Genomic DNA, 25,594 nt, shown 5'->3' with positions numbered 1-25,594 from the left:
GGCGGGTTGGACTGCTTTCTTCTTTCAGGAAGGAGGCGGGCGGATCGGGTCGGGGCCGCTCTAGCGGATGTCTTGGCTGTATAAGGGGAAGGGAGGGAAGGGCTTCCTGTTTTGCCTGATTGGAGGAGGAGACGGCGGCGCTGGAGGCGAATTCTGTATTCATTAAAGGCGAATACAGAAAATTCAGGCGGCTGTTTCTTCGGGTCCCACCAGTTCTATCCCTGAGAAGGATGGGGGGGGGGGTAAATAGTGACAGTCTAGGACGGGTATCCCCAGTGATCAATATTGACTTCCCAACAGTCAATAAAGGGCTGGGAGACAAAAGAGAGTAGGGGTCAGTAAATGATAAAACGTCATTAGATCAGTTATTGGGGGTCTGTAAAACTCCACTCCAGTCTTTGCCATCTTGAGAACAGTCCATCATTTATTTATTTATTTATTTATTTATTTATTTATTTATTTATTTATTTATTTATTTATTCATTCATTATTTATTTATTTTGTCAATCATTTACAAGATAATAGGTGTAAGAATAAACATGAGTGTGAATGAAATGGGTACGAATAAATGGGGGCAGTAGGACCGGGACGATAGGCGTGGTGTTCAGACTGGATTTGGCATTTTTAATCCACCTGTCCTATCCAGGCCTTCCCAAGGATTTGGGATAGGCAGATGTGGGTGTTTTATGGTGTTAGATGTGCATCATAGGATATATCGACGTAGGATATAAGCTGTTCTGAGTGAAGCTGCCCTTTTGCAATTGACTGATGGTGGATTTGTCAATGCCAATGGGCGATGGACGTTCAACGGGTGCTCTAGTTGTTTTGGAGATGCACTCATGACACCACCTTTGCTTTCTTTTTTCAGTTGTTCCATAGTTCTGTTTGCAGGTCTTTGTATTTTGCTATCTTCTCCAAGTTCTTTCTCTTCTCTTCTGCTGTCTCCAGGCATTGCCACATTCACTAGCCAGATTTTTTTTAATTATTATTTGTAGTACTGTTAAAGTATTATTTATTGAATTATTTATTAAATATAATATTTGAGTGTTGATGAACAGTCTAAAGCTTCATGAAGGGTTGGGTGAGCTTAAGAGTTTGGGAACCCCTGTTAGGAAGTGGATGTAGCATTACCTGGTTAGCTTCTTAAAAGGCTGTTTGGATGTGAATTTGTGTTTAACAGATAGAAAATTGTTCCACTACTTCTGCAGAGCAGTCAGACAAAGAATTAAGAGGCTCCTGGCCCTCCCAGATGGCACTTGGTTCAAGACATTTGTTGCAATGGACATGCATGCAAGCAGCCACAGACATTGTAATAATGTTAGTCTTTAAAAGAACCATGAAAAGCCACAATCCATTTACATTAGTTATATGGTTCTTGGGAAATGATTGTACAAGAAAAAATTATAAATACGCAATAAAAATGATTTACGAGACTGAAAAAAGATAACGTGTCTTATTGGCTTCTTAGGAAAGATTTCTAAAATATGTCCTTAAAATATTATTTATTTGAAATTTATTATGATAATAAAGCTACTATTAGAGGAGCCTGTGTGTAGAAATGTACTTCCCAATGTACAAATGTACTTTCTACAGCGTCGCCCCCAAATAATATATAGTAATTTTTTAATTTAAAAAAAAAAGAATTACTGTAAATACTGATTTGTTCCCATAAGGTAAATTGCTCATCTCTGATTTCTAAGCAAATAATTCATTTTAAAAAACATCCAGATATGTCAGCTATTGTTTCACTTGAGGGGAAAGGAGGGAAGGAGAGGGAAGGTAGAGGTCTCAGCCCAAAATCCTTCAATCTCATTTCTCTTTACACAATACTGTAATGCGTATTTTTCAGAAAACGGCAGTAGCAAAGTTCATTTTTAAAAAACACACATGAGAAAATCACTAACATACACATATGCAAACAGACAACGCCCAACAAATCCCACTTCATAAAAAACATAAGTAAACCAAGAGAGTATGAAGAAAAAAGGTAGCTTCTTATCTTATCTTATAGCTCATAATTATAATACAGTTCCTGAAGTATGTAACCATTAATGGTTGTTACCTTTTCCCTATCATCTCTTGATGGCTGCAGAAGGCCCATGTTATCCCCGAATTTGATTTCAGGGTGGTTTATAATCAGATTTGCATGAAAGAGAGACCAGAATATTAGCTTCCTGTTATACTTATAATTGGTAAGTTGCAGTAACGTTATTTGGATGAGAGCCTGGTTTGCCAGTTTTCATAAAAGATATAAATCACTTTTTCATGATATTGTCCTTGTTTGGACAATTTGGTCACTTAGAGGAGCCTGCTCTCCATACTGAAATAGAAAACACATCTCATCAGTTCCTTCATTGATACAACCTTTATGCTAGAAGTTCCTTTTTTTTGCCATCATACCTCCCTTTACTATAATCTTCATGTATACTGCTCCCCCCAAAATATGCAATTGAACTTCGGGAAAGCTGTAAAAACGTATAACTAAAAGGTTCTTTGCCCCTCACCTGGACTCTGCTGCACTGCCACAAGGGAGGTACACCTCACAGCTTGGGAACACTGCTCTATGCTAATTTTTAGAAAGGTCTTTAGATTATTTGAATTACTATGCTTCTTTGAAAAGGGTTATTTAAATTAAGTACACTATATTCTGTTTGGAGGGGGATATATAAAATGGTAACTAATTTTATTATATTAATTATACTGCTGATTTGGCTTGCCAAAAAGTGATTCTGCTATTGATGAATGTAGGAGATTTCAGAAAATCCAAGTCCTGTTGCCATGCTTGAAGTCTAATGCTTGCATTTTCCCCATATTTTTTCTCCATTGTCTTTGTGCAGGAACATTTGTAACTAAGTGTTGCATTCCATCCACTCATAATGTTTACTTTAGAAGAATGCTGCAGGGCTCAAGTGAGGCTCTGAGAGGTAGTCTTGGAAATAAAGATGTGTGACTGAATGTTGTTGGTTTATATTATAGCAGTTTCTTATTTAAGATATATCTCTTTTAGCTTTAAAAATATTTAAGGAGAGTTTAGATCAATGTGCAAAGGAAGCTTTGCATTTGAAGGATTTGTCTGCATGTTAAGAGACTTAAAAGGCTCATAAATACAAAATGCATTGTATTAGTATCATGTAAAAACAAGGGGGTCACTAAAATCATCACACCAACTTTATGGGATATAATTAAAAAAAATGCAAATGCGAGATTCTAGTCAAGCAATTATCACCTTATTGATAGAAAAGGCCATGTCTTTATGTCCCCTATTGCATCTATCTTGCCACTGTCAAAATACTTATTTTGGATAAACTATACCATACCTGTGAGCACCATATGTTTATAGAATACAATAGAGAAAAGCATGTCTTATGAATATATTTCAAGCAAACTTTATTATTCCAGTTCTGCTGATAGTGTGTAACCTTAACCTGAGCAGCTTTTCAACTTTGCAAATATTTTTTTTTAACTTAAATCCCTTCAGTAGAGCTCAATGCATGTTTACTTGGAAGCAGAGACTTCCAGGAGTTTGTAGTCTGGGGCTGAAACCCCAAAAGTGTAGGTTTTACTGCCATCTGGTGGGCTCTTCGGGACCCCAGAAATCATGTGATCCCAATGCTAGAGCTACTGAGCTGAGGATATGATCTCCCTTTTTCCTCCGCCTTCCTTCCCTTGTAAGATCTCTATGATCTGAACGCCCGTGCGCGCTGGAGCAAGGGGAGTGGCTCCCCGCCCCGGGTGTTTTCCTTCGCGCTCGCACTCTAATAGACCCGAGCGGAGTGGGTAGGATGCTGTGGGAAGGCGAGGCAGTGGATTCCGCCTGAACCGTAAAAGAAGGCGGGCTCCGCAGATCGGGATCGGTTTGTGGCTATGTTCGCTCATCTGTAAGTCCCATGGAAGAGAGTGAGACTTTGATTAAACTTGCCTAAGGATTGGCTTGCAGAGTATATATACTTTACTTAAGAGGTTCCTGCTGTTGATATCCTGGTGTGTTAATTATATTGGATTAATGCCTTCTTTTTTGAAGCTTAAAAAAAAGGTTGAAGCTTTCTTGCTGTTGTGTATGGGATGGGAGCAGAAGACAGACTCCGGTCAAAAAGCACCTTATTGATTCCATAATAATCGTGCCACAAAACTTTGGGAGGCTGGCTTTCATCTACTCCAGGAAAAAAACACATTTTTAAGAATGGGCAATGCAGAATAGTTTCTTCTGGGACCTTTTGTCTGCCCCATCTCCACTATTCTGGTGGGCTCTTTGCTCAAGCAGATCTGGATCTTAGGGTCTAAGCATGCAGGGTTTGAATTCATTTTAAAAGAGTTTGTGTGCTGTCAATCTGTTTAAAATTAAGATGCCTATGAGTAGATCTGGAGACTGCAAGAGTGTAGTTTTCCTGGATTGGTTTAAAAACCCAAAGATCATAACAACAAAGTGATACTTTCAGCATTTTATAACAAATAGTTTGTATGATAAAATAGAAGCTAATTCTTATATGTTACCTTCCATCAGTAGAATAGAAGTCGTTGATGGAATGAATTTACCTCTTTCTGTCTACCATCCAAATCTGCAGATATGGGTGATGTTTGGTGCAAGGAATAGATCGGGGTGGGATGGGGAATCCTGTGGAATTTATGGGTGTTTTTTTCAAGTGAAATTGAATTTGGTTCACTGCTTGTTACTGTGTTCTGGCTGATGAGCTGGTGAGCTGAACTCTCACTTCTTCTCCCTCCTCTAATGCCTCTGAATTACATTTGGAAAAGCACTTTATATACAGATTGTACTAATTGATTTTCAATTTCTACCCTGTTTCCCTGAAAATAAGACCTCCACGGTAATAAACCCAATCGGGCATTTGAGTGCATGTGCTAAAATAAGCCCTCCCCGAAAATATTGCAACACAGCAGCAGCCATGAGGTGACCATGCTCGCCGCCTCCTGCACCTCAAAAATAATAAGATCTCCCGGAAAATAAGGCCAAGTGCTTATTTCGGGGGTCAAAAGAAAATCAGACCCTGCCTTATTTTCAGGGAAACATGGTATTCACAAATGGTGTTTCAAAAATTTAAGTTCACAGATACATATAATCACAAATTAACAAAAGTCAGCTCAGAAGCAAAATACAGTGAAGCGACATATATATCAGGGCTAATTAAATTCCTATATTGCATGACAGTTTTTATGGGTTTGGGGCAATAAATAAAAATATGGAAATTATTTGCAGTGGAAAACCACAAACAAAATGACAAACCTGAAAAAGTAGACAACATTGTTCTGTATGAACTATTGGCTATATCTTCAGGTTTAAAAGAATGAAATCCAAAATTGTTATCCTGGGACCCCCGAAGACTGATAATTCTGCTCCCTTTTTTCATCACAAGTAATTGAATGATCCAGTCTCATCTGGTCCAGTTGAATCTCTCTGGGAAGAAAGTAAATCCAGAATAGTGAACTGTGAAGCTATGCAGCATCTGATTTCCTCTGCTGTTTTGAGATTAATTTCTTAGACATGGCATCAAAGCAAATTCTCTAGCTGCAGATTAGATCCTGATAGCTGTTAAAAACCACTTGTTTAATATATGGTCTAATTATAAAGAAAGCCATTATTTTGGTCAGCTTATATTCTCTCTCTCTCCTTTAAGTCTCTTGTGTGTGTCAAAAAAGCTTTTGTCTCTCTTCTGTTCTGTGAAAGGGCGAGGTGTTTAATTCTTTCAGGTCTTTACCATGTTTCTTCTTCAAAAAACTTGGAAGAGAAGCCACAGTATATGTCAAAAAGATTTGTGAGTTCTCTCATGTACAGGACAATCTGGAAAAAAAACCTGGTTAGTGTCCATCCAACATTACTACTGCCTCATCTGTAGCAGAACTGCTTCTTGCCATCTGTGCTTTTGAACAGCTAAGTGTCAGGTTTGCCAGAAACCTCAAACACAAAAATCACTGGTTGCAGAGCAACGTAGTAATACAAAGCTGAATCCAAAGCTTAGAAATGCAAAGAGCCAATTCTAAAATGTGTGTGTGTGTGTGTGTGTGAATGCGTGTGTGCGCTCTGAAAAGCAGACCTTTTTCAACTCAACATTCTCCAGTTGGATTAGAGGGTAATTCCGCAGAATCTAAACTAACCTAATGGGAATTGTAGTCTGAAACGTCTACGGATTGAAATGAATTCTGTCCTAAGAGCACTTTTGCAGAAGAAAAGTAGACAGACACGTGGCTGAAGAAATTACCTAGATAATTACAGGTAACCTTTGACTTGCAACCATTCATTTAGTGACTGTTTAGAGATACAACGGCACTTAAAACAGTAACCTATGATCATTTTTCACACTTATGGTCAGGGGTGGGTTCTGGCCAGCACGACTGCCATTTCGGTCCTGTGTGGGCACGCGCTTGATGCGTGCTGCACACGCATGCACAGTGCACTTAAAGTTGTTCTGTGCATGTGCAGAACTGAAAAATAAGATGGCGGTGCCATCGGTGCTGACCAGGGAACTGGTTCGGGGGCGTGGCAGGCCTGGATCGCTGCCGGTTCCAGTGACCCAGGCCGCCAAACCACTACTGGTTTGGCCAAACCGGTCCAAACCGGTAGGAACCCACCCCTGCTTATGACCATTGCTGCATCCCCATGATCACCTGATGAAAATTCAGACACGTGGCAATTGGCTCATATTTATGACAGTTGCAATGTACCAGGGCCACGTGATCTCCTTTGGTGACTTCCTGAGAGACAATGTCAATGGGGAAGCCAGATTCATTTAACAGCCATGTTACTAACTTAACAACTGCAGTAGTTCACTTAACAACTGTGGCAAGGAAGATCGTAGAATGGGGTAAATTTTAAATTAATAACTGCCTTCTTAGCAACAGAAGTTTTGTGCTAGAGTTGTGGTTGTAAGTAGAGGGCTACCTGTATCTTGGACTGGGATTGTTAGACAAAATGCAAGAGAAAGCTTATTTTGAACTGAATCTGCATTTTATTTATTAACTTGTTATTTCCATTACCATTATTATTGGAGATGCTCCTACAATAGCACGCCTCTAAGTGATTAAGAAACTCATTCTGGCTCCCATGGAAAACCATGCAGAATTAAAATAGCATACTGCCAAACAGATGGAGGCAGAGCATCTTTATCTTCAAAAGAGCCATATTTTAACAGCTTTTTGGAAGATGACTGGAGCTGAGAATATCGGGTGGGGAGGAAGCTTGTTCCATATGGTCAACAGCAATAAAAAGAATGGTGTATATGTGTGTGCAACATTTTATGTTTTTTTTTCTGGAAGATAAGTTGAAAAAATAATCTCTCTCTTAAGCAGATATATCTAACTTGTGCCACATCCAGTCCTGGATAGCTAGTAAATAGGTTAGCAGAGAAGAGCAGAGCAGAGCAGAGGATAACATAACATAACATAACATAACATAACATAACATAACATAACATAACATAACATAACATAACAACATAACATAACTATAATGTGTATGTATGTATGTCTCTGTCTGTCTCCGTCTTGGAACACACACACACACAAACACACAAACACAAATATATACACATAGCCCAAGAGAGTTCCTCTTCACTCCCCCTAGCTAAGGCAAGCCAAAAGGTTGGATATCAGTGAGCCATAGAGTCCCTGTGCCATATAAAAGCTAGTGTATGTGTGTTTGTGTACGTACAATACAGTTGCAATGACAAGTTTGCCTAAAGGTAAATATACAAAGTTGACACATTTGTACTCCTGTACTATTTTTTAAATTAAATCAGAATCTGACCAGGTAGGGATTTTCTCCACAGTTAAGTGTGCATTATATATGCTTCTATTTGTTCTCCATGTGGCTGAGTCATAAACAGTTTTAACAGCATGCTCTTTGCACAGTGGTTTGCTGTTACTATTTATAATGTGCAAGATCACAAATTGCCTTTGAAAGTATATTTATTCCACAAGGTTTTGTTTTCAATCCTACAGGAGCAAATCTTCTTGATTTGAAACAGGTCTACCATCCTGCCCATCCTCCTTATACAAGTACAGAGTAGGTCTTTGAATTTTCATCAGAGATAAAAAAAAAAACCCAAATATCAATTCAAATGCATTTCATACTATGCAAAATCAAGTATATTTAATACAGCAGGTGCTCTTCTGCCAGCAGCAATTATACTTCCTGTATAATTTAAGGTGATCAATCCGTATGATCTTCATGCCTCCCATTTTATGGCAATACTGTTTTAAAGAGCATTTTATAGGCTGTACAGATGTGACCTAAGGAGGGGAAAAAATCTTTCTAATTTAATTTTTGCCTCTGTTGTAGAATTTGTGTTTGAGCACACAAACGTCTAAATAGCTTGGTAACTAGTTTAATTAGTAACTATTTGGAGAGTTTATTCAGTTTAACCATTTGGAGCCAGTCCAAAATGGTGGATACCCTCCATATTTATGCTAGGATTGTACAAAGAGTTCAAAACTGTTGTTTTACATAACTTGTTGGTGCATGTGAAGCACCACTATTTCATAAAGAGTTAAAAGCAGCACATGGCTATTTCAAAGGCTTTCCCCAGTTGTAAGCTTATATGGTAGGAGAGCACAGCCTTTTTGAAGCAAAGGGAAACTAAAAAGTGAATAGAACCAGGACATAAATGTGCCTAATGGAGGTGAGTTAATTTATAGTATAAAAGTATTTGTAGAGGGACTGTGTGGCAAAGTTCATAGAATTGTAGGTTTGGAAGGAGCTTGAATATCTTATAGTCCAGTTCTCCATGCAGCACAGGAATCCTCATACCATGCTGGAAAAATGGTCCTGGAATCTTTTCATGAAAGATGGAATCTTTTCATGAAAACTTTCAGTGATGGCATATCCCTGGTTTCAGGAGACAGATTGTTCCATTGCTTACTAGTTCTCATAGTCAGGAAATTACTTATTTCATGTTTATATCTCCCTCTTCCATCGGTTGGTTCTGTGAGGATGAAGGTTTTTTTTTTTTAATGTTAAATTAGTTAAATTGAGATCATGGGTGTACAATGAATTACGCTAAAAATGTGTGTGAAACCTTAAATGGCAAGAAAAAATAAGAAAACTAGATGGATAACTCACACCAGGGAATAGGAGAGAAGATAGTAATAGACGGTTTAATTGAAGAACAAGAATATGGAGGAAAAAGGAGCTGAAAATGGAAAACAGCTAGAGGATTTCACTGGAGTAAAATAGAGTGATAGATGAAATAAGAAATGATAATTTGGATTAACTTTGAAAGGGCAATTAATGATATTGTAGGTGTGGAAGAAGAATAATAGAGCTGAAATTGGAACAGAATTATGATGTAAAATGGGTTATGTACATTGGAAGATGTAAAAGGAAAAAAACACCGGACAATACTTTGTACATAAATATGTATGTGTAACAAAAAATAAATAAATAAACTTGATAAAAGGAGGATAAAGTTTTGAGTCATACAGCCATGGGGCCACAGGAGGTATACCCCAATATATATATACAAATAGAAATCAAGATCTGAATGATACAGTGATCAGGAAATGCTCATCAAGACTACAAAGACCTAGTTGAAGACTACTGTTTAATACATGTACTAACATAGGTAAGGAACACAGAGGTTAAATGTTAACACACAATGGTGCATGTCTGAGGGTTGGTTTTTTTAAGCTTTTGATTTCACTTAGCCATTGTCAAGCTATAAAGTCAACTAAGTAGGGAAAAGAGGAAAAGTGATGCATTGATTTGATGGGCATGTCTCAACTCCCACCGTGTTCAGTTAAATCCCAACAATGATGCGCAGAAGGTATATGATGACCTCTTAAACGTTTGTTTTTGTGCCCCACTATTCCTAGGTGATTATGGAGATCAGTGGGCTCCCACTAGAACTGTGGCGCTTAATACTGTCCTACTTGCGTCTTCCTGACCTTGGCCGCTGCAGTTTGGTGTGCAGAGCATGGTATGAGCTCATCCTCAGCCTGGACAATACTCGGTGGAGACAGCTGTGCCTTGGTTGCATTGAATGCCGGCATCCAAACTGGCCTAACCAGCCTGGCGTGGAGCCTTGGTCATGGAGAGAAGCTTTGAAGCAGCATTACCTCTCTTCTAAAACCTGGACCAAAAACAGCCACGATCTGGAGTCCTCCAACTGCTTCTACTTATTCAGGAGGAAAAAGGACAGGCGGGTTCTTTGTGTTGGGCCTGGCTGTGAGTTTGACAATCTGAGGAGTGCCTTGCTTTCAGCCAGCATGTATGACCGGATTGTCCTGCTGCCAGGAATGTATGAGGAACAGAGTGAAATCTTTCTCAAGGCTCCTGTGGAAATCATGGGAAAGGGCAAGCTCGGGGATGTGAACCTTCTAGTGAGCTTTGACCAGCACTGTCCAACAATGAGGTTATGCAATTTGGTCTTTATGCCAGCCTGGTTCACACCAGTAATATATAAGGTGAGTATGAAGAAGGATCCGAAGAAGCATTCAAGACTTGGGGTTGCCTGAAGAATAGTAATGTGGGAATTAGGGGCATCTGGTCAATGTGGCAGAATCCACATGAAGCTTTTCCCAACTTGGGGCCTTTTAAATGCATGCCCCAGTGTTCCCCACCAGTGTGGCTGTTGTTTCCTGGATGCCACCAGTTTGGCGAAGGGTTCCAGGGAGCCTTGCTTGCCATGGTGAACTACATCATCTGGAATTTCTGACTAGCTCAATTTATAGTTGGTATAGTTGGTGGGAATTTAATCAACACATCTGGATGGCACCAGGATAAGAAAGGTATCCTGCTAAGTTAGATCAACAGTAGACAAGGTATTTTTTTTCTCTCAAGCATGTGACCCAGTGGTTGAAATGCAATATTGTAGGCTGACTCTGCCCACAGTCTGGAGTTTGATTCTGATGGGCTCAAAGTTGACTCAGCCTTCCATCCTTCCGAGGTCAGTAAAATGAGGACCCAGATTGTTGGGGGCAATATACTGACATGTGTAAATTGCTCAGAGAGTGATGTAAAGACTATGGGGTGATATATATTGCTATGAAAGCATCATGTGTTAGTCAGGGGAAGAACCAATGCTTGTTTCATCTCTATGTTCGGTTAGGAGCTGCCATGGTATCCTGGTCTCTCTATTTCATTCTCATCAGCACAGTTAGAAGATAGCAGACTAGGAGGTTCTATCTCTGTTCGCAGGCAATATTTCTCTGGAAAATGAGTATCCTCTGTGAGTGCTTTTTTACAAAAATGGAAAATAGCCTTACCTGGTTTCATTCTCTTTTCTTAGACAACCTCAGGCCATGTCCAGTTTGACAACTGCAATTTTGAAAACAGTCAGCTGCAGATTCATGCTCCCGGGACCTGCCAGGTTAAATTCTGCACTTTCAATCAATCCAGCATCCATTTCCATAACGTGGCTGTCTGTATCCTGGAAAACTGTGAATTTGTTGGCAGTGAAAATGCTTCGGTGACAGTGGAAGGAAGTCCATCTTTGGACAGGAACTGGGCCTGCAAACACTTGACCCTGTTGGCAAAATCTCGCTCCGTCTTGCTGCAGACATCTGAGCCCTCCCATTGCAATATATCAAAGTTTGAGAGCCAGGGGACTCTTCCAATTTCAGACATGAGGACCTGTGACGTTGTGGTAGCTGAAAACCCAAGTCACATATTTCCTGTTTCACAGGCTCAAGTGGTGCCAAGGAGAGGCCTTGAGAAGGAAAGGGAGGCATCTGGGAACCTTAACACCGCACACAAAGAAGAGGCCATGACTATAGACACGGATTCTAGTGACAGTGAACTGAGCCTCAGCAGTGAGAATGAAGACGAGGATGAGTCGCTGTACAAACTGCCTTACCAGGCTCATAGCTTGAGCCACATGCTGGCCAAGGTTGTCCATGGGAAGCTATCCACTGATGGATTACCAGCCCTTCAGAGTGACTATGAGCTAAAACCTTTGGCTCAGGAGCTGCAGCAAGATAAGGAGGCTCAGTGTCTCGCCAATACCATGCAAGGATGCCTTGTGAGGAAATGTCTTTTCAGGGATGGAAAAGGTGGCATCTTTTTGTGTTCCCAGGGACAAGCCAGAGTGGAAGGGAGCATCTTCAGGGACTTGACCTATGCTGTGCGATGCATACAAAACAGTAAGGTGCTGTAAAAGGCAGGAGCACATCTTGCATGCTACAGTTAAACCTAAAGTAATATTTAATATTGGGGATGCGGTGGTTCAGTGGCTAAGACACTGAACTTGTCAGTCAGAAAGGTTGGCAGTTCGGCGGTTTGAATCCCTAGCGCCACATAACAAAGTGAGCTCCCATTACAGCCAACCTAGCAGTTCAAAAGCATGTAAAAATGCAAGTAGAAAAAAAAACCCACCTTTGGTGGGAAGGTAACAGCGTTTTGTGCACCTTCGTCCTTTAGTCATGCCGGCCACATGACCACAGAGACGTCTTCGGACAGTGCTAATTCTTCGGCTTTGAAACGGATATGAGCACCGCCCCCTAGAGTCGGGAACGACTAGCACATATGTGCGAGGGGAACCTTTAGCTAATATTTAGCTATTTTTAAGGCTAACTTGATCAGCCTTGCAATTGTACCTACAAATATTTGTGAATGTGTATTATGTTAACCTTGTAATATTTTTCTAACCACAATTTTTCAAAACAAATTCCATATAATTCAAAGGGCATAATTTTGGTTTAGTTTTTTAAAGTTGGATTTTTGTCTACTATATGCAGATTAACTTAATTTGTCAATGAGTTGCCTTATGTTGCACAGAGATGTTAATTATAGGAGAGGCCAAGATGTATGAAGAATTGTGAAGCCTCACCCTTTTCCTATTTTAAATCTTCCCCAAAGGCTCTGCTGGCTTCATAGTATTCCCAGGTCTTACATATACATTTTAAACATAACTTCCTCAATAAATTGAATAAATAGAAAAGCAGAAACAATTTTTTAAAAAATAAATCCAATAGAAATGATAAGAAGAGATTCATATGTTTAAAGGTCCTTTTTCAAGAGGCAACTGGACTTTCTGGTTATTCTTTGAAAACATTTCGATTCTCGTCCAAGAAGCTTTTTCAACTCTGACTCAAGAGAGCTGAAGACGCTCCTTGGATGAGAAGCGAAACATCTTCAAAGAAAAATCAGTTGCCTCTTTAAAAGGGACCTTTGGGACACAACCGTGACCTGGATGACTTGAGAATCTCCCTAGACATGGATTCCCGATTCATGGAAAACAGGATTCCATGACTTTTCCTTCTTCCCTGTTAATGAAATTGCAACATTCCATTGGCCCAGCAGGTTTGTAAATAGGAAAAATAAAAGATCCCTGTAGCTTGTTGGGCCGCATTTCGTTGGGTGAGTCAATCATGATGAGGGCCTGGTTCAAAAGCGCTTCAGCTTTTGTTGCAGAATGTCAGACCACAGAGCATTTCTTCACTTTTGTTCAATGATGTAGTTGATCTGTGAACCCACCTTGTTCATTCATCACCACTGTCTAGTGTGTGCGCATGCACGCCCGCACACGCACCCCCATACATTTACACTTTAAAACGGGGGCCTCCAACCTTGGCAACTTTAAGCCTGGAGGACTTCAACTCCCAGAATTCCCCAGCCAGCAAAGCAAAGTTGGCTGGTTTAAAACACGGTGATTTTGGGTGAAGTGATCTTGGTCATGTCATTCCTCTTTTGCAAATCCCACTTCCACCATACTGAACGATGCCTTATTTAGCGCAGGAGGCACTGTGTGAATCATTCCTCAGAGGCAGAACTTGGAAACAAAGGCCCAGTCCTGACAGCTCTCCTGGGTTGTTTTTTCTGACTGAGAAAAATGTGAGGCACCCGGCAAGAGAATTTGGATAGGGGCTACGGAAGGGAGAGGAGTAGCTGCACAAGATTTATGCCTTAAAGCAGTGGTTCTCAACCTGTGGGTCGGGACCCCTTTGGGGGTCGAACGACCCTTTCACAGGGGTCGCCTAAGACCATTGGAAAACACATATTTTTGAAAAAATACGGAAAACATAAAATAATCTTATGGTTGGGGGTCACCTCAACATGAGGAACTGTATTAAAGGGTCGTGGCATTAGGAAGGTTGAGAGCCACTGCTTTAAAGCCTCCTTGTGTCTTTTCAGCCATCTGGCAGCCCTACCATTTATTGTCCTCTGTTTAGTAAGCCTTGGGCATTTAGAACTAGCCCTTTGCTGTGGACCGTTTGCCTAAGGATCGGATAGAGGCTCATGGTCCTACTTATTGAAAAAAATTATTGTAGTTTGTAATCAGTTGGATAGGTGAGAAGCAAATAGATGGAAATGAAAACTGAATCACAGGAATTGTTGTCACTAACCCTCCAGGACAACTGCGATACAATAGTGCCTTGCCTCAGGCGAGCAGTGTAAAGGCTTCCTCAAGGAGGCCCAGGCTTCTTATGCAGGAAAAAGCAGAGGGATAACAGGATGACAGCAGTCTTTGGGGGTGAGGTGGCAGAGATGTTTGGAGTTGGGATGGCTTTGGGGTGAACCGTTAACATGGGATTTGTGTGCCGTTCCCAATGGCTGTATTGTTCTCAGGTGAAAATGGCTTGCGGTTAGGCTTACATTTTCTGTTCCTGCGTTTCAAGGCAATAATTTACTTCAAAGAGTAGGGAGAAGGAAAGGCTTTAATGATATGCTTTGATTTAGGCTTTGTTTATATCAGGTCCCATGGACTCCTGTTCACCTTGATTCGCAGTTAATTTGCAGCATTTACAAGACTTAGAAAGAGCATCTGTGAGAAACTCACTCCCCCGCCCCATTCATACTTCATATTGTTGCTTCTGTTTCTGACTTTATTGCTGGGAAACCAAAAGAAAGATAGCTGCAAAGGGGAGGTGGGAAACTTCTGATATCTGGGTATCTAATTTCTGACTCACCTGGTTTTCTGATAGAGAGAGAGCGCCTGTCACAGCCCTTCTTCTCAGGAATGACATCCTTCCAGAGATCTGGATCTCCTCTACCCTGACCTTATTTAACTGGGCCCTTGAAATTTGACTTTTCTCCAGGCCTAAGCTAGGATGGATGACAGGCTCATTGTGGGAATGTTTATGCTAAAAAGCTAGTTTTGTTTTGCTTTTCCTAGGCATATTTCACTCTATGCTGTTTTGTATTGTTCCAAACTGCCCAGGGAAAGAGGGAGGGAGGGAGCAGGGTGGATAAAACTCAATGATTTAAAAAATAATAATCGGATTTTTAAATTTTAAATTGGATTTTTTTATTTTTATCAAATTTATTTTAATAAAATGCTTTTGGAGTAAAGATAGTTTTCTGTTTAAGATACATTCATAATTTAGTTTATTCAGCATGAATTGGAGCTTAGTTATGTAGCATGAGGCTGTATATTCTGCAATATTGGGACTGTCATTGAGTCAACAGCAGATCAGAGGAGGAGCCTCTGTGGGACATAGATAGTTTAGTTTAGTTTATTAAATTTATAAACTGCCCCCTCTCCCCGAAGGGACTCGGGGCAGTGTACAGACAATAAATATATAATAGACAACAAAACAAAACACAAAACCCCAGACAAAACAACTTGAGCACACAGTCTGTATAGTAACCATAAACTAACTGATAGTTAAAACCAATTAAAACCCCAGAATTTAAAATTTTTAAATGCCATCCAGGAAGGTCAGGATTAGATTATACTTATACTTACGATTGCAATTGGGCCAGGCCAGCTAATTGGAACAAGTGGGTCTTGAGTTTCTTACGGAAGGAGCGGAGATCAGCAGTAATTCTAATATCGGGGGGGAGGTCGTTCCAGAGGGTTGGGCCCATCACAGAGAAGGCCCTGCTCCTGGGCACTGCCCGCCCGCATTGCTTAGTGGATGGTACCCGGAGGAGTCCCTCTCTGTGAGAGCGGATTGGTCGCAGGGATGTGTGGGGTAGGATGCGATCCCGCAGATAACTAGGTCGTGAGCCATGGAGCGCTTTAAAGGTGATAATCAACACCTTGAAACGCACCCGAAAAGCCACAGGCAGCCAGTGCAGCTCGCGCAGGAGCGGTGTTACATGGAAGTACCTAGTACTCCCCATAATTGTCCGCGCGGCTGCATTCTGGACCAGCTGCAGCCTTCAGGTGCATCTCAAGGGGAGCCCCATGTAGAGAGCATTGCAGTAATCAAGGCGGGAAGTCACCAGGGCATGAGTGACTGTGCGAAGGGCGTCCCGCTCTAGTAGGGGGCGCAATTGGCGCACCAGGCGAACCTGGTGGAACGCCCCCCTAGCCACGGCCATCACATGGTCATCCAGCGACAGCCGGGAATCTAGGAGGACGCCCAAATTGCGCGCCCTATCCACCGGGGGCAATTGTTCACCCCCAATGGCCAGGGATGGAACACACTGGCTAAAGCGGGGCGCCAGTAGCCACAGCCACTCCGTCTTGGAGGGGTTGAGCTTGAGTCTGTTGTCTCCCATCCAGACCCGGACGGCTTCCAGACACCGGGACATCACCTCGAAGGCTTTGTTGGGGTGGTTCGGGGTAGAGATGTATAGCTGAATATCATCGGCATATAGATGATACTCAACCCCGAACCCTCGAATGATCTCGCCCAGCGGTTTCATGTATGTGTTGAACAGGAGAGGTGAGAGGACCGACCCCTGCGGCACCCCACACGTGAGCGGCCTCAGGGTCGACCTCTGCTCCCCTGTCAACACACATTGCGTCCGACCGGAGAGGAAGGAGAAGAACCACCGCAGTACGGTGCCCCTCAGCCCCATCCCCTCCAGCCGACGCAATAGGATACCATGGTCGATGGTATTGAAAGCCTCTGAGAGATCTAAAAGGACTAGGATGGAGGAGCAACCCCCATCTTTCGCCCTCCAGAGATCATCCACCAACGCGACCAAAGCTGTCTCAGTGCTGTGACCGGGCCGGAAACCGGACTGGCGCGGGTCTAGATAATCAATTTCCTCCAGGTGTCGAGGGAACTGTTGCGCCACCACACTCTCAACAACCTTCGCTAAGAAAGGAAGGTTGGAGACAGGACGATAATTGGCTAGCTCTGCTGGGTCCAGAGAAGGCTTCTTAAGCAGGGGCCTCACCACCACCTCTTTCAAGACGGCTGGCAAGATGACAGTTGCTCTTTAAAAATTATGATTTAAATCAAGTTGATTTAAATCAAGCCTTTTTGTTAGTGATTGAAATCATATTTAAATCGACTTGATTTAAATCAAATCCACCGAGGGAGGGAGGGAAGTTAGTTAGTTAGTTAGTTAGTTCAGTGGTGACTGGATCACCTTGGATTCTTAAATATATTATGGAAATGAACTATGAGCTTGCTCTGAAGCTGCAGTGCAAGGAGTGGTGGTGATGTTTTTTTTTCCCCATATGTTTGATAGACCAACAGTATTAATGGAATTAGCAAGCACAGAGAAACGCCTTTGCTGATAGAAGTGGGGCTGTTCCTGTGTAGTAAGGTGTAGTAGTCCCACATGTGTTAAATCATAATGTGATTTGTTTGGGTTGGATGGCATTTTCTACATACCCAGTACCGACCTTTTTGTAATTCAGAGTTTCTGGTTTAATGTACACATTTTAAGGTTGTCACTGACCAAGATTAAGTAAACCATTGGCTTAATGCAATGCAAGAATTTGGTCTTAAGATGACTTTTTTTTCTGTTTCCTTTGAGCCCATCTTGATTCCGGGTTCATACAGTATTTTTGGACAATGTTTCCAGGAGTAATTGTTTCCCCTTGCCTCCTCCTTCTTAGGACTGAGAGTGACTGGCCCAACGTCACTCTGTTAGCTTCCATGCCTAAGATAGGACTACAACTTACAATTCTTCTGCTCTTTGTCCAGTGCCTTAAAGGTATCATTTAGCTGAATCAAAATTTAAATTTTGAGTGATCAGGATAGAATGACTAATCAAGAAATAAAATCTACATTTTTTTCAGATCAAGAAACAAAATATTCAATTATTTTCAGACTCCTGTCTGAAAACATCCATCTGCTGAAATATCTTGTGTTTTGGAACTGCTTAAAAAGTTGGGAGTCTTCTCATCCAGTGCATTTCCTCCCAGCCCTGTTTTACATCTGGGTCTTGTCCCTCGAAATGGCAAACAGTGAGAAGATTCAGTGTTCCAAAATGATGAAACTGGGAAGCTGAAACGAGAGAATATGCAATATCTTTTGAATTGCATCTGAGCCTGAATCCTTATTATATATTGGCAAAAGCTAAACTGAGCATGAAGGCAAATGTGTCTTCACAGCTAGCTTGCTGGGGTTTTTTTTCCTTCTTCAAATGCAGATTGCACCAGGGGGAGGAGGCTGACAGTAAAGAAGATCTGAGCAGATGTGGGGAGCTAATTTAAGCTTCCTCCTGAAATCTAGAGAGAAACTCCTCCTTTAAAACCGATATTTGCATTGAAAGGAAGCCTCCTGCTGGTGCCATTATCAGACTGTCCCAGCAGGTACCATTTACATTTTTAAAATACCTGCCCATTTGATGCAAGGATGAATTTCATGTCTCCTGCTATAAGTCAGGCATCGCAGAATCGCTAAGGAGCAAAAGACTTGAAGGAGACGTAGCCGTGCATGATTGGCAAAACAGCTCTGTGCCTCCGTGCATAGCCCTGGGCTTTTCATCCCATTAGCCACGGGCTTCCATTTCATTTAAAGCACAGCAAAGTGGAAACTTTCTCTTGCTTTGCTTGGGCAGTCTCAGAAAACGGCTGCTTGACTATGGTTTTTTGTTCCGTGCCTATGCTCACCATGTTCAAATTTACTTCTCGGTGACAGGAGGTGGATTTGTTTTACATATTTAGTGATTCAACAATCTCTCTCTCTCTCTCTCTCTCTCTCTCTCTCTCTCTCTCTCTCTCTCTCTCTCTCTCCCTCCCTCCCTCCCTCTCTCCCTCTCTCCCTCTCTCCCTCTCTCTTTAAAAAAGTGAAACATTTAAAAATGTATTTTAAAAATTCAGAGATAAACATGACATAATATAAGATTAAAGAAAAGAAAGAAGAGTAACGTAAAGTGAAAAGGGTGAAAGAAATAGAAAAAAAGGGAGAAAGATATATTAAAAAGTAACTTCTGATCTTCTTTATTATGGTTACAGACTTATTTTCTCTCCTCCGTCATTGAAATTGCATCATTGTTCTCTTCCCATAATCAAACCTTTTTAATCAGGAAACCTATAAATCACCAGTTCACTTTTTTTTTCTAATTTCAGCAAAAGGTCCATAAGAGTTTTTCAGTTGGGTGATTTAACTGTCAGGCCCAAAAGACCAGGTCTACATGTGAAAGTCCAACTAAAAATTTATTTATATTGCTACATAGCCTATGCACAGTCATCTTCTCAACTAACAGTTAGCACCGGAAGTTAGATAAGATTCGACAGATTTCAAGTGGAATTAGATTTATTCTGCTCATGGCGACGTAAGGATTCTAGGCTGATTCCTCTTTTAACTTCTCCCCCAGATTCTGCCACTCTTTCTCCTACATTAAAAGAATCTTGAAGGTGTTGAGTTGATTGAATTTGATTGATTGAATTTAACAATTACTTGGTCTTCTAAAAGACCTATTTTATTTTATTTCATTTTGTTATTTTGTTTCATTTTTATGTATTATAATAATGAAGTTTAGGCAAAGGTTGTTTATAGGTTGTAGTCATTGTTTTTGTTCTATTCATTTCAGTTTTCCTGCCTATCATGTGCGCTCACATGCCCGCCCCTATAATTTAATCCCCCCCGCACCGTGCCCCTTGCGCATGTAAATCAGTAACCAGTAGACAATCTATACGGGTGTCAAACTCAAGGCCTGGGGGTCAGATCCGGCCCATGGGGGGGGGGCTAAGATCTGGCCCTGGAAACTGTGAGAGACCACCCCGCAGTGCCTCTGCCAGCGAAAACAGCCTCCTGCAATCCTCTGCCAGCGAAAACGGAGCTCAGGAGGGCTGCGTGTGGCCCTCCCGAGCTCTGTTTTCGCTGGTAGAAGGTTGCAGGAGGCCTTCACAGCTGGAAACAGAGCTCAGGAGCCTGTTTTCGCTGGCAGAGTGCTCAGGATGCCACAGGCGCCCCCGACATGAGTGACCTCGAGCAGGCCATGCCCCCCCTGGCCATGCCGCCCCACCCCCCGAGGTCAAACACAACCCTGATGCAGCACTCAATGAAATGGAGTTTGACACCCCTCATCTAGACCAACCACCCATAGCTACTGAGTGTGCTAGATAAAGAACCATGGGAATTCCTGCCCACACAAATTAGGACAAAAGTGGATGAATGCCCACATTCCCAGACCAGTGACTGTGAGATCCAATTGAATGAATTGAGAAGCCCACCTCTGTAAGCTTCCAAAGCTGATCCATCACAATCAAAGTTAAGATAGCTGTAAACACCCGTCAGTGTATTACTTTGCTAGGATAAGGGCAGTATTTTCTGTTAATATGCCGGATTGCCAGTTTAATATTCTAATCAGAGCTTGACCTCTCTGCCAGGTTAGCAGTGAGTGACTAATAGGGAGAGGAGCACAGCTGCTTGTCTTTTCTTCCTGTTTTTTAATTAACCGATTGGATGGGGAGGCGAGCCATCTTTTTAAATGAGCAAATAATGGCGATTGTAATTTCATTATCAGCTTTGATATGCGCTGCTCGCTATGGCAAGAATATTGCAATTTGTAGATTTGTTTCTTTACACCCGTCAGGCAAGAGTTTAAAGGTTTATTGGACTGGAAAAGAATTACATGCATGCGTATTTAAACTACTTATTTGCTGAAATAAACCAATGCCCGGATTTAATTTTTTTTTATTTTTATAGCCGAGAGTAAATTAAATCTCAGGTCAATATGTATTTGCTTTCAGCATCCTCTTGTTTTGTAAGTCAGTTAGCTCTAAACCATAAGCTCTTTGTCAAATAAAATAGTCCCAGCAAATAAAATACTAAGTGTCCACTACAAGTAAGGATTCCTACCGTTTTCCTGCATGTGTGACTGTACTGCCTTCCACTCAGCCTTCTAGGTGACATACAGCAGGTAAACATTTTGCCTTGGGTTCATTTAATGACTCCCGATGCCCTTATTTGTCAGAATTGAAGCCCAATGCCACGTGTCATTTTGGAAGCTATCGCTCCATATGCTAAAACATCTCATAATGCAGAGACTTTCAAAATGGAGGGGAGGGGGAATTGCTCCTCCTGATGTGTTATAAACAACTTATGGAAGTTGGAAGATTTTAAAAGCTGATCATATTTCTGCAGGCAAATCAGGAATGCTATCAAATCTTCCTCTTGTTTTAACCGGAGTAGAGTGAAGCCTGGAGCGAAATTTGGTGGAGGTTTTGAAAGATGACTACCCCTAATTGCCTGCCAAAACTAACCCCCAGTCCCAGCCGTTTTATTAAGGTAGTCCTTGACTTGTGGCCACAATTGAGCCCAAATGTTCTGTTGTGTCATTGGTTAAGTGAATTATGCCCCATTTTATGACATTGCTTGCCACAGCTGTTTTGTGAAGTTGTTCAGTTAGAGACACAGTTGTTAAGTGAATCTGGCTTCCCCATTGACTTTCCTTGTCAGAAGGTCGCAAAGGTGATCACATAACTCTGGGGCACTGCAAGCGTCATAAATATGAGCCACTTGCCAAGCGTCTGAATTTTGATCACATGACCATGGGGATGGTGCAGCAGTCGTGTTAAAAACATATGTCACTCTTTTCCATGTCGTGACTTTGAACAGTCACTAAGTGAACTACTGTAAGTTGGGGACCACCTCTTATTTGTTATTTAATTGTATTCCATAGCAATTATATTATATTGCATTGTATTCCATGGCAATTCATTTTAGGGAATTGCAACCTTGTAAAATTTCAAAACCTCTTCTTAACATGTTTCTATTTTAGCAAAACCATTAATTTATCTATTATGGGACACAAGTGTGCTTTTGAAGGAGATCATCACACTTTCTTGGGGGTATGACTTTTCTTGGGTGTTACATAAACAGCAATTTGTGTTTTAAGTATTTTCTAAGGCAAAATGTATTTTTCACTAATTTTCCTTTAAAAAATAGTTATGGAATCAAGTACATCAGGTTTAGGCCATATAAATAAGATAGATAGATAGATAGATAGATAGATAGATAGATAGATAGATAGATAGATAGATAGATGATAGATAGATAGATAGATAGATAGATAGATAGATAGATAGATGATAGATAGATAGATAGATGATAGATAGATGATAGATAGATGATAGATTAGATAGATAGATGATAGATAGATAGATAGAGAGATGATAGATAGATAGATAGATAGATAGATAGATAGATAGATGATAGATAGATAGATAGATAGATAGATAGATAGATAGATAGATAGATGATGATAGACCCGACCCTGTCATGGTCAGATCACTCACTCCTTCGTCTTGACTTCCCTGGTGCTACCTCCCGCTGCGGGGAGGCGGAACCGGAAAGCACTAGATGGTTCCGCCCCAGGCGCCTGATGGAACCAGATAGGTTCCAGACGGAGCTTGGGCCACCTCCTGTAACCTTGACCCGCCCCCGGGTAGAGGACCTGGTGGTCGCGTAGAATAATGCGACTTCCGGGGCCTTGAACCGGGTGGCGCCTTTGCGGCCTCTCCGGCGGCAACGATCCACCCTGGCCCCTTGGTTTACCGAGGAGCTGAGGGTGATGAAATGCCGCAAGAGACGTCTAGAGAGTCGTTGGAGATCCTCTCGTTCCGAACTTGATCGAACACAGGCACGAGCCCATTTAAGGACGTACCTTGTGGCATTGAGAATGGCCAAACGCCAATATTGTGCCACTCTCATTGCATCCGCAGAGAACCGCCCTGCCGCCCTGTTTCGGGTGTCCCGCTCCCTCTTGTTTCAGAGGCCGCGGGAGGCCCCTCTACAGGGTAGAGCAGAGGAATTTGGGAAATATCTGCAGGATAAAATCGCTCAAATTCGGAAGGATTGGGTCCCTGTTAGTGGTCCAATGGAGACGTCCGTGGCGAGTCTTGAGGAATCGACCTGGGAGGAGTTTGACTTGGTTGCCATCGAGGATTTGGACAGAATGCGTGGACGACTGCGACCCACCACATGTTTATTGGACCCGTGCCCCTCCTGGCTTGTACTGGTATCCTGGGAGGTTACACGAGACTGGCTCCTGGACCTAGTGAACGCCTCGCTGAGCGAGGGGTCTCTCCCGGCCGCCTTGAAAGAGGCGGTGGTGAGACCCTTGCTCAAGAAGCCTTCCCTGGATCCTTTGGAGCTGGCCAATTATCGTCCTGTCTCCAACCTTCCCTTTTTGGCGAAGGTTGTAGAGAGTGTGGTGGCCTACCAGTTTCCACGGCATCTGGAGGAAAATGATTATCTAGACCCGCGCCAGTCCGGCTTCCGCCCCGGTCACAGCACGGAGACGGCCTTGGTCGCGTTGGTGGATGATCTCTGGAGGGCCAGAGACAGAGGTTGTTCCTCTATCCTGGTCCTATTAGACCTCTCGGCGGCTTTTGATACCATCGACCATGGTATCCTGCTGCGCCGGCTGGAGGGGTTGGGGGTCCGGGGCACCGTTTTGCGGTGGTTCGGCTCCTACCTTTCTGGCCGGACGCAGCGTGTGTTGGCAGGGGAGGAGAGGTCGACCCTACACCCCCTTACTTGTGGGGTGCCACAGGGGTCGGTCCTCTCGCCACTCCTGTTCAACACATATATGAAGCCGCTGGGTGAGATCATCCGTGGTTTCGGGGTGGGATACCATCTGTACGCTGATGATACTCAGCTGTACTTTTCCACCCCGAACCACCCCAACGAGGCCATCGAAGTGATGTCCCGGTGTGTGGAAGCCGTACGGATCTGGATGGATGACAACCGACTCAAGCTCAACCCTTCCAAGACGGAGTGGCTGTGGGTACCAGCCCCTCGGTTCAGCCAATTAATCCCATCATTGGCCATTGGGGGCATTCATCTTGCCCCCGTGGAGCGGGCGCGCAATTTGGGCGTCCTCCTGGATGCCCGGCTGTCCATGGATGACCATGTGACAGCCGTGGCAAGGGGGGCGTTCCACCAGGTTCGCCTGGTGCGCCAATTGCGCCCCCTACTGGACCGGGATGCCTTGCGCACAGTCACTCATGCGCTGGTGACGTCTCGCTTGGACTACTGTAACGCTCTCTACATGGGGCTTCCCTTGAAATGCACCCGGAGGCTGCAGTTGGTCCAGAACGCAGCCGCGCGGGTGATTATGGGGAGTACTAGGTACTCCCATGTGACACCGTTCCTGCGCGAGCTGCACTGGCTTCCTGTGGTCTATCGGGTGCGTTTCAAGGTTTTGATAACTATCTTTAAAGCGCTCCACGGCTTAGGACCTAGTTACTTGCGGGATCGTATTCTGCCCCATACATCCCTGCGACCAATTCGCTCGCACAGAGAGGGGCTCCTCCAGGTGCCGTCCGCTAGACAATGTCGTGGGGCGGCACCTAGGAGTAGAGCCTTCTCTGTGGCGGGCCCAGCCCTGTGGAATGACCTCCCTCCGGATATTAGGAATACCTCTGACCTCCGCTCCTTCCGTATTAAGCTGAAGACCCACCTATTTCAAGCAGCTGGCCTGGCTCAACTCTGATCTAACCATATCGCTCTTGACGGGTTTTTAACTGGGTATTTTAATTATATTTAATTTCTAGGGGTTTTAAATACTGTATTTTAATTGTTTTATCAATCGACCTCCTCCTTGTGTATGTTTCAGTGTATGTCTTTGTTATATGTTTGTTTTGTTTACATATTTATTTCGTATGTTTCGTTGTACGCCGCCCCGAGTCCTTCGGGAGAGGGTGCGGCTAAGAAATAAATATATTATTATTATTATTATTATTATTATTATTATTATTATTATTATTATTATTATATAGATAGATAGATAGATAGATAGATAGATAGATAGATAGATAGATAGATAGATAGATAGATAGATAGATGATAGATAGATAAATAAAGCCTGTATATTGAAATAGGGGACGCATTGGCGCATTGGCTAAGACACTGAGCTTGTCGATCAGAAAGGTCAGCAGTTCTGCAGTTCAAATCCCTAGCGCCACGTAACAGAATGAGCTCCCATTGCTTGTCCCAGCTTCTGCCAACCTAGCAGTTTGAAAGCATGTAAAACTGCAAGTAGAAAAATAAGAGCCACCTTTGGTGGGAAGATAACAGCTTACAGTGCGCCTTCGATGCTTAGTCATGCCGGCCACATGACCATGGAGGCGTCTTCGGACAGTGGCTTTGAAACGGAGATGAGCACTGCCCCCTAGAGTCGGGAGCGACTAGCACATATGTGTCAGGGGAACCTTTACCTTTTCTATTGAATGCGGGTTGTCCTCATTTTATGACCACAATTGGGATTGGGATTTCCATTTAGTATTAAGTCATTTAGATTTTGTGACAATTTTTATGGTGGCTGGTAAGAAACCACACTTTTGTTAAGCAAATCCAGCTTTCCTGATGGGTATTTCTTTTGCCAGAAATTGGCAAAAAAAAATGCAAATTAGAATCAAATCACTGCAGGATGCTGCAACCAATAATAAATGCAAGCTGTTTGTCAAGTTCTTGAATTGGGTTGGGTTGGAAAGCACAAAGATTCAGCCGGTGAGATCTCTCAGGTCTAGAATTGGCAAAATACCTTGAATGCCAGAGCAAA

General features: G+C 42.5%; 1 protein-coding gene across 1 annotated transcript in view; it reads left to right on the top strand.

The window, feature by feature from the left end:
• The first annotated feature begins 3,718 nt into the window (after nt 1–3,718).
• The window catches only part of FBXO10 (F-box protein 10), a 48,800-nt gene continuing 26,924 nt past the window's right edge, over nt 3,719–25,594 (top strand). The window contains exons 1-3 of the mRNA XM_081945076.1: nt 3,719–3,878; nt 9,823–10,413; nt 11,238–12,095. Of these exons, the coding sequence (XP_081801202.1) occupies nt 9,829–10,413; nt 11,238–12,095 (1,443 nt within the window). The 5' untranslated portion in view covers nt 3,719–3,878; nt 9,823–9,828. The remainder of the gene's footprint in view (nt 3,879–9,822; nt 10,414–11,237; nt 12,096–25,594) is intronic.

The sequence above is a fragment of the Natrix helvetica genome (genome assembly GCF_964273705.1).
Source record: "Natrix helvetica genome assembly, chromosome: 2".
In the NCBI taxonomy this organism is placed as follows: domain Eukaryota; kingdom Metazoa; phylum Chordata; class Lepidosauria; order Squamata; family Natricidae; genus Natrix; species Natrix helvetica.
This window is presented reverse-complemented; position numbering and strand designations above follow the sequence as displayed.